The sequence below is a fragment of the Sus scrofa genome, chromosome 9, assembly GCF_054392235.1.
Source record: "Sus scrofa isolate SSC_HxYL_T2T_F1_AM1 chromosome 9, Sscrofa_HxYL_maternal_Yorkshire_Landrace_v2.0, whole genome shotgun sequence".
NCBI classification, from domain to species: Eukaryota; Metazoa; Chordata; class Mammalia; order Artiodactyla; family Suidae; genus Sus; species Sus scrofa.
Genome location: NC_139391.1, coordinates 13,293,473 through 13,310,238, shown reverse-complemented (window position 1 = coordinate 13,310,238; position 16,766 = coordinate 13,293,473). Strand labels below are relative to the sequence as shown.

Here is a 16,766-nt window from a genome sequence, read left to right as displayed (position 1 = left end):
TCATGTTGCCCTAAGCCCTGCAGGTGCATCTGGGGTCCATTCTGGTGGGAGCCATGTGTTCAGGGTCCCCTAAAGCCTGATGCACTTCTTCCACACTCTGCAGCATCAGACTCTTAATTGATTTCACAGGGACTGTCTGATTAATAACCCGTCAGGCTCCTGTCGGAAGAGAGGGAAGCCAGAGCAGAAGGCTGCCAGACCCGGGCTGGAGCTCATCTCATCTCAGACCTGGTTTGGGAGCCTGGGGCCCATTTTGTGGTCACACACAATTTGGGGAACAGCCCTGCCCATGCTCAGGATGGCAGGCTAATGCTGCTGTGCTGCCCAGCAGGGCACACAGGATCTCCTAGGGCATTGGGCCAGCCCCGCCGCATCGCAAGGACTTGGGCTGGCCGGTCGTCCCTGTCATTTGGTGATTCCATCACAGACATGCATCAGACACAGACACAGCCACATAAGAAGCACAAGGTCTAGTGAGGGAGGCAGATCCATAAATGAATAAACAAAGAGCTGCCTGGAAAATGCTCTGCCCAGGGTTGGCCTCCAGCAGAGAGGAGGGTGTGGCTGCCTCTGCCTGGAAGCATCCAGTAACAATCATAACAAACACTCAGAGAGCCCTTACGAGGTGCTCTAATGAGCTTGCAACCAGGGACGCTCATTAGAGACTCAGTGCCCAGGGTTTTTTATTAGGGACTGGTCACATGGACACCTCCTGCCTGGCAAGTACCCAAAATCCAGACTCCCAGAAGGAGAGCAGGTGCTCGGCACAAACCGTATTGTTTGTACAAAGAGCTTCGGCTCAGTGAGTCAGCCCCTCTTCTCAGCTCATGGTGGGAACTCGCCTGCACCCTACGTTCCCAGACGCCAGCCCCGGGCCAGCCTTCTAAGCAGGGCTTTCAAAGGATAGCCGTCAGGACTGCCATCTTAAGCCTTCTGCATGGATAGGTAGTCTCATCGTCATCCCCACTTTAGAGATAAGAATCTGAAGAAACAGAAAACTGAAGAGGCTTAGCGGGAGAACCACAGCCAGTAAGGGCCAGGGCCAGGCCCATAATACAAAGGCCGGCTGCCTCCAGAGCTTATGTCCCTAAACACTGTCCAGCGCCGCCTTCCTGATGATTAAAGAGAGCATCGTGGGGCTTTATCGGTAGGAATCTGCAGGGAGGACAGGAATTCTGAGATGGGGAACAGGGGTGCCAAGCAGGAGAGAGCTGGGCATTTTGGAGAGAAGGCTCAGAGCTGGGTGAAGGGAGCAACGGGGGCCGGGGGGGGGGGGTGTCTCCGTGGCGATGGCCGTAGATGGGACTCAGCGATGGAAGGCCTCGAGCTGCATGAACAGCAGGTCACCTTTTCCCTGTGGGCATGGGGGCGGGGGACAGTAGAAGTGTCAGTATCTTTCAAATCAAGTGACCTTATGGGATTGGCGTGGAAGACCTGGCCCGTGTTTGTTTGTTTGTTCACCATGTGTTCAAATGCCAGCCCCATAACTAACTCTAAGCGTGGACTTGGCCGAGTCTCTTATGCTCTGCGCACCCTGGAGGCCTCAGCTGCAGAAGGTGGGGTGTGACGCCTTCCTGCCCTGCCCCACCAGGTGGCTGTCCCAGGGCTTTGGGGTGGAAGCATGGTCCAGGACAGCAGGCTCGTGGTGAGATGGGCTGTTGAGCAGATCAGTCCCCAAGAACCACTGATCCCTCAGCTTCCCTGCCCCCATCTTCCCCAGAGCCATTTGTCCTGCCCCTGGGAGCCAGGCTCAGCTGGTCCTGAGTCAGAGGCTTGGAGCCCCTGCTCCAGACAGCTCACGGGTGGCCCAGGTTCTGCCTCAGGCTTACGGAGGAGCTGGTCCCCTCCCTGTGCCAAGAAGAGCTTTAAGAGCAATGCAGCACTGGGCTGCAGTGTCCCCTGCAAGCCCCTGGCACCTCCTTCCTGACAGGCAGCTTGGGGCTGTGAGGTCAGAGAGAGCTGGGATGAAGCCTTCTTCTAGCTTTTCATTGTCCTGTGACCTTGGACCGGCCCTTAACCTTTCCAGACCTCAGTTTCCTCCGTATCTGTAAAGTGAGTTAACACCCACCCGTGTGAGGGGCAGATGGATCAGGTGTCCATACCTGAGCTCCCAGCAGCAGTGAGCTGGAAACCCTGCAGGACTGGGACCCAAGGAGGGCTCAGCAGCTCAGGGCTACCATCAGGACGTCTTTGTCACTTTCATGTTTCAGAAGCACCGGAAACGCAGGGCGCCGGAGGTGGAGGTAGACAAGAAATGTAATGGGGGGGCCTTGCCCTGGGAGTCAGGACACCGGGGCTTTGGTTTCAGCTCTGCCCCGGACACGCTGTGTTGGGGGAGGGGGAGCAGGGCACATGTTTCTCCAGGCCTTGGTTTTCTCATCCGTCACATGAGACCAAATCATGTGACCAAGAACTCAGTTTGGAACGTACAGAATATGGTTTATTATTTCAAGGCCTTAGTAGCACCTGAACAGACAGCATTGCAGCACGTGCTTCCGTCCCCTGGTGCAAGCATGATCTAAAGGATTAACATCCAAGCAGGCAGGTGGCTCTTCCAGGAAGTCCTCTGGGCTCTGTCACTCAGGCAGCCTCTGTGCTGTTGCTGCTGTGATGTTGCCTCTTCCTTTGTCGGAACAGATCCATACTTTTCGGAAGTCATTGCACTTTCTCTTTTTAATTACCTATTTCCTTTTCCGTTTACAAAATTAAAAATAAAAATCGCCCTTGATCCAGATACTGGCAATCCTTGCTGTTAACATGTCGATCTTTATCCTTTGTCTTTTTACTCTGAACATATTTATCTGTTTCTGCTGAGTCTTAAAGTATAGATTTGACCCTAAGAGTGCAGTCCTTGCCTAGTTAGTGATGCAGGCCAGACAACCACGTGTTCTGAGGGTGCCACACAGCCAGCCTTGGTCCCCAGGGAGGCAGCATGAACTCATCCCTGGCCTGCTGGACGGGGCAGTCAGGGCCTGCTCAGGCTGGGCTGTATAGACTGTAAAAAGACTGAAAATTCCCTCCCGAAATGCAGGGCATGGAGGACATAATAATACAGCATCGCCTATGCTACCAATCAGTTAAACGCCAACTGCGTGCCTGCGGTCTGCCAGGCACACTTCCCTCTGCACACCCATCATCTGCGGCATCCAGCAGATGTTATTTGCATGCCCACTCCCGTGTGCCAGGCGCTCTTCTAGACTCTGGGCACCTGGGCAGAGAACAGAACAAAGATTCCTACCCTCACGGAACTCAATTGCATTAGGAAAAAAGGAGTTCCCGTCATGGCGCAGTGGTTAACGAATCCGACTAGGAACCATGAGGTTGCGGGTTCGGTCCCTGCCCTTGCTCAGTGGGTTAAGGATCTGGCGTTGCCGTAAGCTGTGGCGTAGGTTGCAGACTTGGCTCGGATCCTGCGTTGCTGTGGCTCTGGTGTGGGCTGGTAGCTACAACTTTGATTAGATCCCTAGCCTGGGAACCTCCATATGCCACGGGAAGTGGCCCTAGAAAAGACAAAAAAGAAAAAAGAAAAAAAAAAGGAAAAAACCCACAAAAACCAGCTTATCTATACACGCGCACAAGCAGGTACACACATATACATATATGAGTGTGCGTGTGTGTGTCTAGTGCTATGTGGAGGACGAAAGCAGTGCAGGGGCCACAGATGGCCAGGTAGAGTAGGTGCGAGCTCCTGCAGGTCAGGTGGGAAGGGAGGGAATGATCTATGCAGATAGTTGGGAGAAGGTGATTCAGCCAATGGCAGCAAAGGCTTTGCCTGTTGAGAAATAGCGAGGAGGCCAGTGTGAGCGAGGCACAGGCAGTGAGCTTGGCGAAGCAGCAGTGGGCCTTGCGAGATCTTGGGGGCCCCGGTAAGGACTGTGGTTTTACTCCCGTGAAGCCCCTGGAGATGGGGAGCAGGGCAGCATCATGGTCCAGATGATACTCAAGCTTTTCTTGGGAGAGTGATTATCACAGTTTGTGATGCTCAGAGAGACAGACTCACCTGCTTGAGGACCAGGCATCATGGAACCGCACCGTCCTGACTCCCAGGCCTGCATGCCTCCCCCTGTGTCACAAGGCCTCCTACCTGGAGGCGGAAGTGAGGCCACTCACAGGGACTTCCACTCGCCTGCAGTGACTCCCAGGCTCTGTGGGATGCCCCAGGGCAGTGAACACCACGAGGAGAGCCTGCCGCCCAGGCTGCTGGGCCCATGAAGGGGAGGTCCCCCCTGCACCCCCACCTTGGCAGGACGCAGAGGCCCAGATGCACAGCAGTGTCACCTGTGCCCTCACGTCCCTGGCAATGCCACTGCCATGGCGCCTTGAGATAGTACTGGCACCCTGTCCTCATGTTGGTCTGCAGGGCAGCCCAAGAGGCAAAACCATAGGCAGGGCAGCAACCCAGGGTCAGGAACAGAGAGTGCCTGGGCTCTGGTGTCAGACAAACTCAGGCTCCAGTCCAGCTCTGCCACTTGCTTCCTGCATGATAGGACCTTAGGGCAGTAACTTCTTGGAGCTTCGCGGTGCAAAGATGACGGCAGAGACTCAGAGGAGGAAGGCGTCTGCTGGATGAGAGTCGCAGGTTCCAGACGGTGAATAGGATGTGCTGGGTGTCGGGTCCATAGCAGTAGTTGTTGTTGTTGTTGTTATTATTATTATTATTATTATTATTATTATTATATTAAACTAGCATCCGTACTTCTGTAATCTTTGTTCTGCCCTTGAAAATGCTCCCAACATTCCTTAGACGCTCCTGTGGGCTTAGGATTATTCTCCCCATTTTACAGACGAAGAAGGTGGCATAAGATAAGAAGAGGTGGTGGTATTTACAGCCAGAAGGTGGCAGAAGAAGGGACTTGAATGTAGGTTTTCTGGTTCTCAAGACCTGGTCAAAGTCAGAAGCAAGGTCCCTGGCAGGGCTGCACCCCAAAGGCAGCTTCTGCAGTCAGACCTTTCCTTGGGCACATGCAGCAGGTTGATGCCCTTGCCAGCTTGCTCAGGACAATTCAGGCGAGGTGGCAGCGATCCCCAGATATCTGAAAACAGGGTCCTGCGCCCTCAGGTGGGAATGATGCCACTTGGCAGGCCTGGTTGAGCCCAAGATGCTCCCCGCCCTCAGGGCATCTGGGGAGACAAGAAGCCTTCCCCCGGGTCTCTAAGGATGCCATCCTCACAGGCATCATCCAGGTTCCTGTACTGCCAATGACACTCCACATATCATCGCAGCCTGGGGCTTATAAGAAATGCGGGTTCCGGAGTTCCCGTTATGGCGCAGTGGTTAACGAATCCAACTAGGAACTGTGAGGTTGCGGGTTCGGTCCCTGCCCTTGCTCAGTGGTTTAACGATCCGGCGTTGCCATGAGCTGTGGTGTAGGTTGCAGACGCGGCTCGGATCCCGCGTTGCTGTGGCTCTGGCATAGGCTGGCAGCTACAGCTCCGATTAGACCCCTAGCCTGGGAACCTCCATATGCCACAGGAGCGGCCCAAGAAATAGCAAAAAAAAAAGACAAAAAAATAAAAAAATAAATGCAGGTTCCCAGGCCTCCAGCACCTGCTGACCCTGAGTCCCTGGGGCTGGGCCTCAGCAAAGCTCAGCTCTCCAGAGGACTCTGATGCCAACTCAAGTTCGAGGACCTCTGCGGTAAAAGCAAACAGCCCCAAGTGCTCGTCTTTGTCCCTTGGCCCAGCAAAGCAGGTGTCTCGGGCTCTTGTGGAAGCAGACGTAGGCAGGAGGGAGCAAATAGAGGAGAAAGCACAGGCTTTGGAACCCGGTCAACCTGGGCTCAGCCTCCTCCTTTGAACCTTGCTAGCTGGTAACCTCCGCACAACCTGGGACCACCCGTATTGCCATTTCCTCACCTTTAAAATTGGGATGACACTGCCTTCCTTGCATTGCCTCTTTTAAAAAGACTTGAGATAAATGAATGAGACATGCCTAGCTCAGTGCCTGAGCGTAATCAGCCTTCGCCAGTGAGAGCTGCATTTTGATGCGCACAACTGGCAGACATGCAGGTTTGCAGAGAGAGACCTCCCTCCCGCCGCTCTGGGCCAGGCAGACCCCGGGCGCATGTGGCTTGCACACAGACCCATCGCCTGGAAACTGCTGATCTCACCCACAGCCGCACCAGTCAGCCCCTCTGTGTGTTTCTCTACTCTCCCCCTTCATCGATGCATGACTCATTGCTTCATTCATGTCTCCATGTGTGCGTAGAAACCTAGGCAAGCAGCCATTCCTAGGGACATTGCAGGACAACCTCATTGAGATGGACATTCTCAGCGCCTCCCGCCATGATGGGGCTTACAGTGACGGGTAGGTGACATCCCCATCTCCTCCTCTCTGTGTGTGCTCTCCTCTCCCCGTGGCTCCCGCACCTGCATGTAGACCCTGAGACCTTTCCCTGGGATCTCCTGGGGGAGCGATGAGGCCATGGTGCATGCCCATCCCCAAGTCCATGTTCAACTTGCAAGGGGTTATCCTTGGAATACCCTGTCCCCCAGCATATTAACAGCTGTCTTGTTAATATGACACTCCTGGCATCTCATCGGCTGCCTCTGCCATTCTGAAGGCCATCTCATGGAGCAGTTTTTTATGCAGCGCAGGCCCTGTCTTGTATGTAGGCTGGCCATGAACTCTGTGGCTAAGGCATCTTGCACCCCAGCAGGGTACAAGACTCCCCTAAGACTTACCCATTACCCTAAGACTTCGGGGACACACAGTGCAACCCATGCACCCCATTTCCCTGGCTATGTCCCAGTCCTCCCATGGCCATGGTCAAAGCCACGCTGTGGAGGACTTCCTGACTTTTAGTTTGGCCACAACTGTGTGCTTTGACCTTGCCACACTGCCCTCAAGACTGTAGCCAGGCTGTAGGATACAGTTGCCCATCGCTTCCCCTCCCCCACCCCATGGCATTTACCAGGGGCACGAAAGGCAGTAGGCTGGCTTCTTAGCAGTCTGCGGGACTCTTGACCATGGTGAGCTTGGTGGCGGTTTCTTGGTTCCCACTCAGACTGAAATGCTGATATTCCATTTGTCCAAGGTGCAAAGGCAAAGTGCCTATTGAAGGGAGAAGAGAAATTTTAGGTTCCTTAATCTCCAGAAGGCAGAACAGGACTATAAATACTTTCTAAGTTACTACGATCATTTTCGAGAAGATCTAGTTTATTTCCCCAAGAAAGTGCATCCCAGCCCCATCCTCTTCCCAGGACAAGGATCTCAACACCCAGCCTTCTGTCCAGCTGGTAGCACCTTCTGCCCTGGCTTGGGTGGGTTCCCCATGGGTAGGGCTGTCCCATCCGTGTTTTGTGGAAACGTGTCTTCGTGTGCCATTTTGTGGTCCAGTACGTGGTTCTCCTTCTTCCTGTCCTTCCGTCTCCTCCGTGGTGATTCTCTCTCTCTCTCTCTCCAGGCTCCTCTGCATGCTTCTTCTCCTGCTGCCTCCATCCTCCAGGTCGGCGTGGGCTCCCGGGGCGTCAGCAGACCTGACCCGCTCTGGCTTCTCTCCCTCCACAGGCACTTCCTCTTCAAGCCGGGGGGCACCTCCCCACTCTTCTGCACCACGTCGCCGGGGTACCCCCTGACGTCCAGTACTGTGTACTCTCCCCCGCCCCGGCCCCTGCCCCGCAGCACCTTCTCCCGACCGGCCTTCAACCTCAAGAAGCCCTCCAAGTACTGCAACTGGAAGTGCGCGGCCCTGAGCGCCATCGTCATCTCGGCTGCGCTGGTCATCCTGCTGGCGTACTTTGTGGGTAAGCGCCTCCCTCACCCCAGCCTCCCTGGGTTCCCCTTTGGCCCAGAGGGCGGTGACCGAGACACCTGCGGGCCTGAAGGCACCTGCCAGCATGGCAGTCAGAGCGGCAGCGTGAGCCGTGGAGCGCTGGAGTGCTGGACTGGCCTGCACCCCAAAACTGTGCGGGTCCGCTCTCGGGGCCCTCACCTACTCTCTGCGTGTGTACCAGACAGGAGGCTCAGTGTTGGCTCCCTCACCTGGTGGAGGCCTGGCCCTAGGCTCTAACACTCATTCAGACTGGTTTTTGAGATGATCTGTGACACGAGTGCCATAGCTTGGAGTCACGACGAATGGAATGACGGTGGGGGGCTGGACAGCAGGTTGGCCTCTCCTGTTGGTGCCAGGTAGCTGCAGTGAGGAGCAGGAAGGAAGTGGGGTGCCCTGGGGTTGGACCGAAACTGCCAAAGACTGGACTCTGAGGACCTCAAGCCAGCAAAGCACTTCTGAAGGTGAGGGGCTGGCAAGAGTGGTCTGAGGGTCCTGGGGGAGCCAGGATTAAACCGCGGTCAGGAAGGGCCCCAGGGAGCAGTTAGAGCTGGCTGGGGGAGTGCAGAGACCACAGCGGCACCGGCTGGCCTTCCCACCCAACCCCAGGCCCCTCTCCATGTCCGCAGCTCCTCCTGGCCCACCGCCTTGCTTGCAATGCCTCCCACTGGATCTTTTGAGGTATTTGCAACTCAGTCTTGTTTCCTGCTTTGGACCCGTCTCTTTGATCCTCGGTCTGCTCCCAGGAAAGATGTTAATCTCAAGAGACCTGGGGGCGTTTTGTAGAGTCCGTTGTCTCTGGGTAAAGCAGCCTGCTCGGAAAGGCAGCCAGCAGGGTTGGCTTAAGCCTCTGTCCTTTCCCACCTTCACATTCCATAATTCTAAGACCTAAGGTGGGTCAGGCAGGTGAGAAGCCATGCTAAGGAATTCTGAGAGAATTCTCCAAGCAAAAGGGACCTTTTAGTGTAAGCCCAACACGTAGAAATAGCACTCATGGGCAGAGGCCAAAGGAAGACAGAGTGCTGCCCATGGTGACAAAGGACTTTGTGACAAGCGGAAGTATCGCGGATGGAAAAGGACTGTCTTAAAAGGTAGTAAGCGCTGTCACTGGGAATTATTAATAGAGCACAGCTCCCGCGTGTTTGGGATGCGGAGAAGGGATTCAGGGGTGGATGGGGGTTTGGGTCTTGTAAGCTCTAAGGTCCCTTCCCTCTTAAGATCTTTGAATTTTATAAGAAAAACAAGTAATCGGGAACCCGATAGTCTTGCAAACAAATAGGTCTCCGTAAACATCTCAAGGTGTAATAAACCTCATCTGGCATGCCAGCTCTTTTTTCCCCTTGTGAAGACTGCCTCAGTGCATTTCATGGATTCAAGGTCAGGTTGACATATACGTTTCATGTATTCTTCTGTCTGAATGATGAGCTGCTGCCACCTAGAAAGCTGTGTTGGGAAGGATCCTGAGGCTATATTCAGACTCAGTGGAAGGGAGTCTCTGTGATTGATTACTGATGTCTGATGTGGCCACAGGGGTGGAGAATATTGATGGCAGGTGTTTTCCATCCCTGCTCTGAGTCAGTGGGTAAAGGGGACAGCCAAACGGGGAGAGGTCGGCACCTCCCCAAGCTCTGCAAAAGGCTCATAATTGGTGTAGACTGAGTTACCAGTGAAGGTTGTGGGGTTCCGAGCACAGTCACCTGGCACGAAAGTTTCTTCTTGGCCCCACCAATGCTGTGTCCTCACCAACCACTAACACAGCCCTTGACCGACATTATTATATGTTACAGATGAGTAGACTTTTGAACAAGGAGTGTCACTGTTTGTCAAGAGTCAAGTAGTTCACCGCGTGTAGATTATCAGCTTGTTTTGCACTGAAGTCTTAAGGTTTGCGCTATGTGCTGTGTAACCTAGTTCAGAAAGAAAGAATAAATCTTTCCATGATTATGTCAACTTTCTTCTGTTTCCCATCCCGTGGGTTTCTTCCCTCTCCCACTTAGTAAGAATGCACGGTCCCTCATCAACTATCTAAAGATAGGGCTCCTTGGGGTTCCCATCGTGGCTCAGTGGTTAACGAATTCAACTGGGAACCATGGGGTTGCGGGTTTGATCCCTGGTCTCGCTCAGTGGGTTAAGGATCCGGTGTTGCCGTGAGCTGTGGTGTAGGTTGCAGACGCGGCTCGGATCCCATGTTGCTGTGGTTCTGGCATAGTTCAGTGACTACAGCTCTGATTCGACCCCTAGCCTGGGAACCTCCATATGCCGTGGGAGCGGCCCTAGAAAAGGCAGAAAGACAAAAATAAATAAATAAATAAAAAATTAAAAAGATAGGGGCTACTATGGGAAGTAGTGAGTTCCCTGCCCAGGAAGGGTGCAAACAGTGCTTAAGGACCACGCACCCAAGAAAGAGAGTCATTCACTGACCAGGAGGTTTCACTGGATGACCTTTAATATTCCTTCCAACACTGACAGTCTTAGCATCCACGATTTTGTGGATTTTCTTTTTCATTTAGCGAACCGAACAGGGTACCTTCCTTGGGTCAGGCTCTAGGCTAAATGCTCGGGCTAACAACACATCTCCGACTCTTGAGGTGCTAGCAGCCTAGAAGCAGTGATTGACGTGGGACCATGGCACGGCTGGGCTAGTGGGGACTGAGGCGGCTCAGGGGCTCTGGGAGCACGCCAGCCCTGCCAGGAGGACCAGAGGAGGCTTCCTGTGAAAGGTGACGTTTTAGCTGGATCTTGAAGTCACCCCCGGAAGCAGACGTGAGGGCAAGGTATTTCAAACCAGGGGAAGTTTCAGAGTCTTAAAGAAGGAGGATGTGCGGGCAAAGGCGTTCTCTGTGTTTGAAGTATTTGGCAGGTCGGAGGGACACGATTGGAGCTAACGCAGGAGGAGGCCAAGTTAAGGACCTTGTTGGATGGGCCACGGAGAGCCACCAAAGGGCTTTAAGCAGTGGCAGGTCACAGTCAGATGCCAAGTTCAGAAAGGTTAGGGTAGAGGCAGGAAGGCCAGGCCCTATTGCATAAGCGAGTCAGAAGAAGCTGAGGCTTTCAGTCAAGAAGGGGACGGTGTAGGCAGAGAGGAGAGGGTGGATGTGAGGCCATTTGGGACGAATCTGTGTCTCAAGTTGGGAGAGGTCAGCCCCTTGATGATGTGTCCTGGCCAAGAATAAATGCATCCTTCTGACCAAACACGATCTGTATAGAAAACTTAAAACAGGAGTCTAGGGTCCCTATCCAGGGGCCAGGACAGAGGCAAGCAGGCGCCTTCTCTTCGTTACCTGGCCAGTCAGCAGGGTGCTGGGGCAGAGCCTATGCTGGTCTGAGGGCCTGGATTCCATTCTCAGCTCAGCCACCGAGCAGCTGGTCACCCTTGGGCAACTTGCTTCTCATTCTGAGTCCTGATTTCTCATCTAGAAAATAGGCACAACCCATCCATCACCTCAGAAGGATGCGGTAAGAGTAAGCTAGTGCAGCAAGTGCCCTGCAGGTGCAAGGCCTGTCCCGACCTGTCCCCAGGGGCTGAGGCGGCAACCTGTGCTTGCTTTCCCCGGCTTCTGGGGCTGAGCTCATGTTGCTGGGCCATAATCACAGGCTGTGATGCCTAACTTGTAAGGAACTATCATTTATTAAAAATCAAATTAATTGTCTCTGCCGAGCACAAATATCCTTAACAAAGACTTTGCCAGCAGACCAGCTGATCTCATCAACAGGCAGATAGCAGAGATATTTAATTAGATTTTTGATGAAAAAGTGTGTTTAATTTCAAGTATAATCAATTATTAATTACTGTAATGAGCGAGTCTGACTGGGTTTACTAATTAACTCATTTAAAAATTATGAATAACCTTTTCATTTGTAATTATTTTCTACATCCTATCACATTCCAGATAAGAATTGCATCACTTCACCCGCAAAGCGGGAGTCGAAAACGGAGGCAGGAAAGAACTGCTTCCTCTGGCGTCTGCTCAGGGCTGCCATGTCTGCATGGAGCTCTGACAGGTACACTTGACGTTCAGCTTCTCAGTGGGAATGTTGACTGGGAAACAAGCGGCCAGCGACCTTCATCTTGCAGAGACGTTTGTGGTTATTTACATAGCAAGAGAGAGAATTTGGAGTCAGCATCTACCACCCACAGAGACTTCAGGGGAGTTCCCACTGTGGCTCGGCAGGTTAAGGATCCAACTAGTATCCATGAGGATGCAGGCCCGGTCCCTGGCCCAGCTCAGTGGGTTAAGGATCCGTCATTGCCGTGAGCTGCGGTATAGGTCACGAATGGGGCTCCGATCTGCCGTTGCTGTGCCTGTAGCGTAGACCCCTAGCCTGGGAATTTCCATATGCCACGGTGCGGCCCTAAAAAGCAAAAAATAGGAGTTCCCGTCGTGGCGCAGTGGTTAACGAATCCGACTAGGAACCATGAGGTTGTGGGTTCGATCCCTGGCCTTGCTCAGTGGGTTAAGGATCCGGCGTTGCCCTGAGCTGTGGTGTAGGTTGCAGATGCGGCTCAGATCCCAAGTTGCTGTGACTCTGGCGTAGGCTGGTGGCTACAGCTCCGATTCGACCCCTAGCCTGGGAATCTGCATATGCCGCGGGAGCAGCCCAAGAAATGGCAAAAAGACAAAAAAACAAAACAAAACAAAAGCAAAAAATATAAGAAGACTTCAGGGCCTGGGGCCTCCTCCTCCCCTGGATGTGTTACTGGCTGCTCTGGTCTGGGCTGGGGGTCTCAGGAGGACCCTCCCTGAGCCTGGGGGTTTCTTCAGAGAGGAGATACCTATTTTGTCCCCAAAGGACGCCCATTCAGAGAGGCTGCCTCAGGGATGAGGTCCCACCTTCCGTCGCTCATGCTCCTTAGGAAGGTTTTCAGGTCCTTTCAGTGTCCCTCTCCACACCCTGCCTTCTCTTATCTGAAGAAAAGAAATCCATGTGCAGGAAACTAAAGCTCAGAGAAGTTAAAAACTTGCCAGAGTTCCGGTCGTGACTCAGCGGAACCAAATCTGACTAGGATGCATGAGGATGCAGCTTGGATCCCTGGCCTTGCTCAGTGGGTTAAGGATCCGGCGTTGCCGTGAGCTGTGGTGTAGGTCGCAGACATGGCTTGGATCCCACGTTGCTGTGGCTGTGGCATAGCCCAGCCGCTACAGCTCAATTTGACCCCTAGCCTAGGAACCTCTCCATGCCCTGATGTAGCCCTAAAAGGACCAAAACAAAGCAAAACCCAACAAAAAACTTGCCAGGGTCACACAGTCAATAAATGACATAGGATTTCAAAGAGAGTCCTCCCAGCCAGGATGCTGTAGGTTCTAGACTTGAACAGACAATATAGGATCAAAGGCCTCATTTAGGCCCTGGCCCCTTCTCTTGCTGGCTGCATAAACTGGGCCAGTTACTTAACTTCTCCGAACGTCAGGTTCCACTTTCCTTATGGCTCTTATCATGGAGGTGGCTGGAATGATGAGGCCCATTTTTCAGGAGAGAAAACTGAGGGTATCATCATGGTTGAGAGCTTAGATTCTGAAATGAGGCTGCCTGCTTTCAAAGCTCCGCTCTGCTGCTTCCATGCTTTCTGACCTTGGGCAAGTTTCTTTAACCTCTTTCAGCCCCAGTTTAACCATCCGCACAATAATAGTGGGTAGTAATAGTGACCACTGTACAGGCTGTTGCGATATTCTAGTAGGACAATTCGCACAGAGCACCTAACCCACTGCCTGGCCCAGAGTTTGCTCTCAGTAAAAGTTAGCTGCCAGGAGTTCCCGTCGTGGCTTAGTGGTTAACGAATCCAACTAGGAACCATGAGGTTGCGGGTTCGATCCCTGGCCTTGCTCAGTGGGTTAAGGATCCGGCGTTGCCGTGAGCTGTGGCATAGGTTGCAGACGTGGCTCAGATCCCGAGTTGCTGTGGCTCTGGCAGAAGCCAGCGGCTACAGCTCCGATTAGACCCCTAGCCTGGGAACCTCCATATGCCATGGAGGTTCAAAAAGACAAAAAAAAAAAAAAGCTGCCATTGTGATTGCTCATAATCTTATTAGAACTATTAGCATCCTATGGAAGAGTCCTAGTAAGTCTTGAGTGAGAACTTGAGCCAGCCTTGTCTCCCCGCCGCGCCTGCAGGCTTCCCAGCCTGCGTTACTCTCAGGGCAGCTGACAGAACAGCCGGGACGACCTGTCAGAAGACATTTGTACGGATGTCTCGCTGGTCCAGGGAAGCAGCCGCCAGAAGCATCATTACCCCCACAGCACCTCACATCATTTCTTTAACTAGGACAAAAGTTGATTTTTGCTTCTCTGCCAGTTGCCTCTGCCCAGAGAGAACTGACAGCTCCCCTCGTGTTCTGAGGGGCTGTGTATAAAGCAGCAGTGAGTGCTGCGGGAGAGCCCAGCCTCACATATCTGGAGGACCCGTCAGGCCCCTGTCTAGCCAGAGAGGCCTTCGGAATACGAGCCAAAACAGGCTTGTTCATGACACAAGAACCAGGAAGAGCTTTCCCTTCGAACAGGGACCCGAGGGCCCTGGGATGCAGTTTCGTTCATGGTCACGTCCAAGTCCAGCCTGGAGGGCGGGGCCTCATCCTCTGTGATGTCTCGAGGCAGCTCCAAGAGAAGAGGAGAAGGCGGGATTCAGTGGAGATCGCAGCTCTGCCACTCTCCAGCCCTGCGACCTTTTTTGAGCTTTGGTTTCCTCATCTGCAAAGTAGGAAGATTACAGGACTTCCTTCCTGAGACTGTTATGCACATTAAATAAGATGATGTTGAAAAAGCACAGGGCACGTGACAAAGGAGGACTCCCTTGCTGGTGGCCTCAGGAGGCTGTTGTCACCCCTCCTTGGGCCTCAGTTGTCTCAGCCCAGGATGGGGTGGGCATTGATGATTCTCTCAGGTCCCTCCCAGTATGTAGAGCGATGTCCATGGGAACCTGAACCCAGACCTCAAGGGTGGGGTCTCAAGCGTGGGCTGCAGCAGCCTCTGGCTAACTGCAGGAGAACGTTCCAGCATGCTCCATAGCAATGAGGGACTCTTTTTTAAAATTAGATTGCATTTTTCACCTCTACCATCAGCTGATGGTAGATTGAAAAGAAAAAAAAAAAAGAACCCTTGCTTGAAGTGGTGATAGTTTAATTTATAAGTGAGAACATTACTAAGATTAATCACCACTTTTCAAAAGGCAGCTTTCCGAGGGTGTTGCTGGTTAGAATATTATTGCAGTTCATGGTCTGGAAGAGCCTGAACCCCCAGCTCTTGGAGTCATCTGGGCAGTGTTGACAGAGGTGGACCTGGGCACTCAGTGGTGTGGCTTGGACAGACTTTTGCAGGCTCCCCGGTGATCCCTGACATTGGCCGTGCACATGTGACTTCCGCCTGGCAGCAACCCAGGCAGAGGGGGGTCTTCAACTTGCCTTCTTTTTAGGGGTGTGGCCTCCCACCTCCTAATGTCTTATTCTCTGCTGCATACTCAGTCCCTAACACAAAGCCTGGCACAAGGTAGCTGTGCTCAGTCAGTCTCATTGAATAAAAGATCTTGCACGATGGTAAAACCTGCCAAGGGCTCTCTAGGTCCAAGAGTGAGGGCACAAGCATTGAGGCAGAAATGTGTATTTTCTGTCCTGGGGCTCAGATTACAGGTGACATGATATGAAATGAGTAGAGGAAGGATTAGAAATAGAGGCCAGGGTGATTGTACCTCTGGCTTCCCCGCAGTCATCCCTGCCTGGTTCAGCTCACGCACCATCAGAATCTCAGATGCTGTTTGCTTCCAATGCACAGACAGGCCTGGGCTACTCTGGGCATTGAGTGTTATCAGTCACCAATGAGGCTCATTTTCTCCCCTTTCTCTTCAACTTCACATCAGGCCTTCGGGATAGAAGCCATAGGTTTAGCTTTATAGCCCAAAGAATGGGAAATGGAGATGATTGAACTTGATCTTTTAGGAGGAGAAAAAAGCGATAAAGATCCAGGATCCTGTAAAAAAGGCTTTCTCTCCAAAATTGATTTCTTCACGCTGCTCCGTGGGGATGGCTAATAGCAAGATATATATAGATTGTTCTCCTTATGACGGACCCCAGACAAATATCCTTCAGCCCCTCAAAGGAGGACTTGAGGAGATTGGCGTGGCTCTCGGCATTGTCTGGAAGGCCGCCACGCAGAGGAGCGGGCAGGCTTGCTCCGTGGGGCTGCAGAGGGCAGAACAGGCGCCCCAGGGGGAAGTGATGGCGAGGCTGACTCCGACTCCGGGAGGAGACTTTGCTCCCAAGAGAGCTGCCTGCGTGGAGCGGGCCGCTTGTGTCTACAGTGAGATGAGTGACTCTGAAGTGCCCCAACTGTGTAGACCAATGGGTCTTACCCCGGTCCTCTTGCTGCCATTACTATCCATGCCACCCACTGAAGGACTCAGTCTCCCTAAGACGAGCAGCTGGACCTGTACCGTAGGCATGAACAAGACTAGCCGCAGACCTAAGTCATTCAACGTGCTTCAGCTCAGCGTGAAAGAAAATGCTCCGTCTTACCAACCCCACTCTCTCCCCGCCCTCTCAGCTCTGCCCATTGGTAGAACCCAACTGGGAGCCGGAGCCTCAGGAAACGCATTGACCCAGACCCACATGGACCAGCCTCCCAGAGCACAGAGCAGGGCAGACAGGGAAGGGTGGATCTGGAGGGCAACGGGGTCGAACCAGGATCCCGACTCTTCATAGTTCTCGCCCTGGTGGTGTTCAGGGCTCTGGCTGCACTCATAAGGACCAAGACCAGGGGTCTAGTCTAGGGGTCCCCAAGACCCACGCCGTCCTCAGACAGGGCTGTCTTACCCGCGCACCCACTCAGCCGCTCGGCCCTAACCGCTGGCATTTAAAATCAGATTTGTTGGGATACAATTTACAGACAGAAAATTAACACTTTTTAGGCGTACCATTCTATAAAATCTGACCAACGGAGAGAGTGGTGTGGCCCTCACTGCCACCCAAACACAACGTTTCATTCACCCTGAAAGTTCCCTTTTTGCCGT

The 16,766-nt window shown here is 53.1% G+C and overlaps 1 protein-coding gene across 50 annotated transcripts in view; it reads left to right on the top strand.

The window, feature by feature from the left end:
- TENM4 (teneurin transmembrane protein 4) overlaps positions 1–16,766 on the top strand; it is a 2,941,714-nt gene that overhangs the window by 2,705,099 nt on the left and 219,849 nt on the right. For 32 of the 50 annotated variants that reach the window (XM_084975391.1, XM_084975384.1, XM_084975366.1 and 29 more), the window contains 2 exons: positions 6,209–6,307; positions 7,511–7,746. In XM_084975391.1, coding sequence (XP_084831517.1) covers positions 6,209–6,307; positions 7,511–7,746 — 335 coding nt within the window. The remainder of the gene's footprint in view (positions 1–6,208; positions 6,308–7,510; positions 7,747–16,766) is intronic. The other 18 variants (XM_084975397.1, XM_084975399.1, XM_084975381.1 and 15 more) reach the window with 1 other exon arrangement.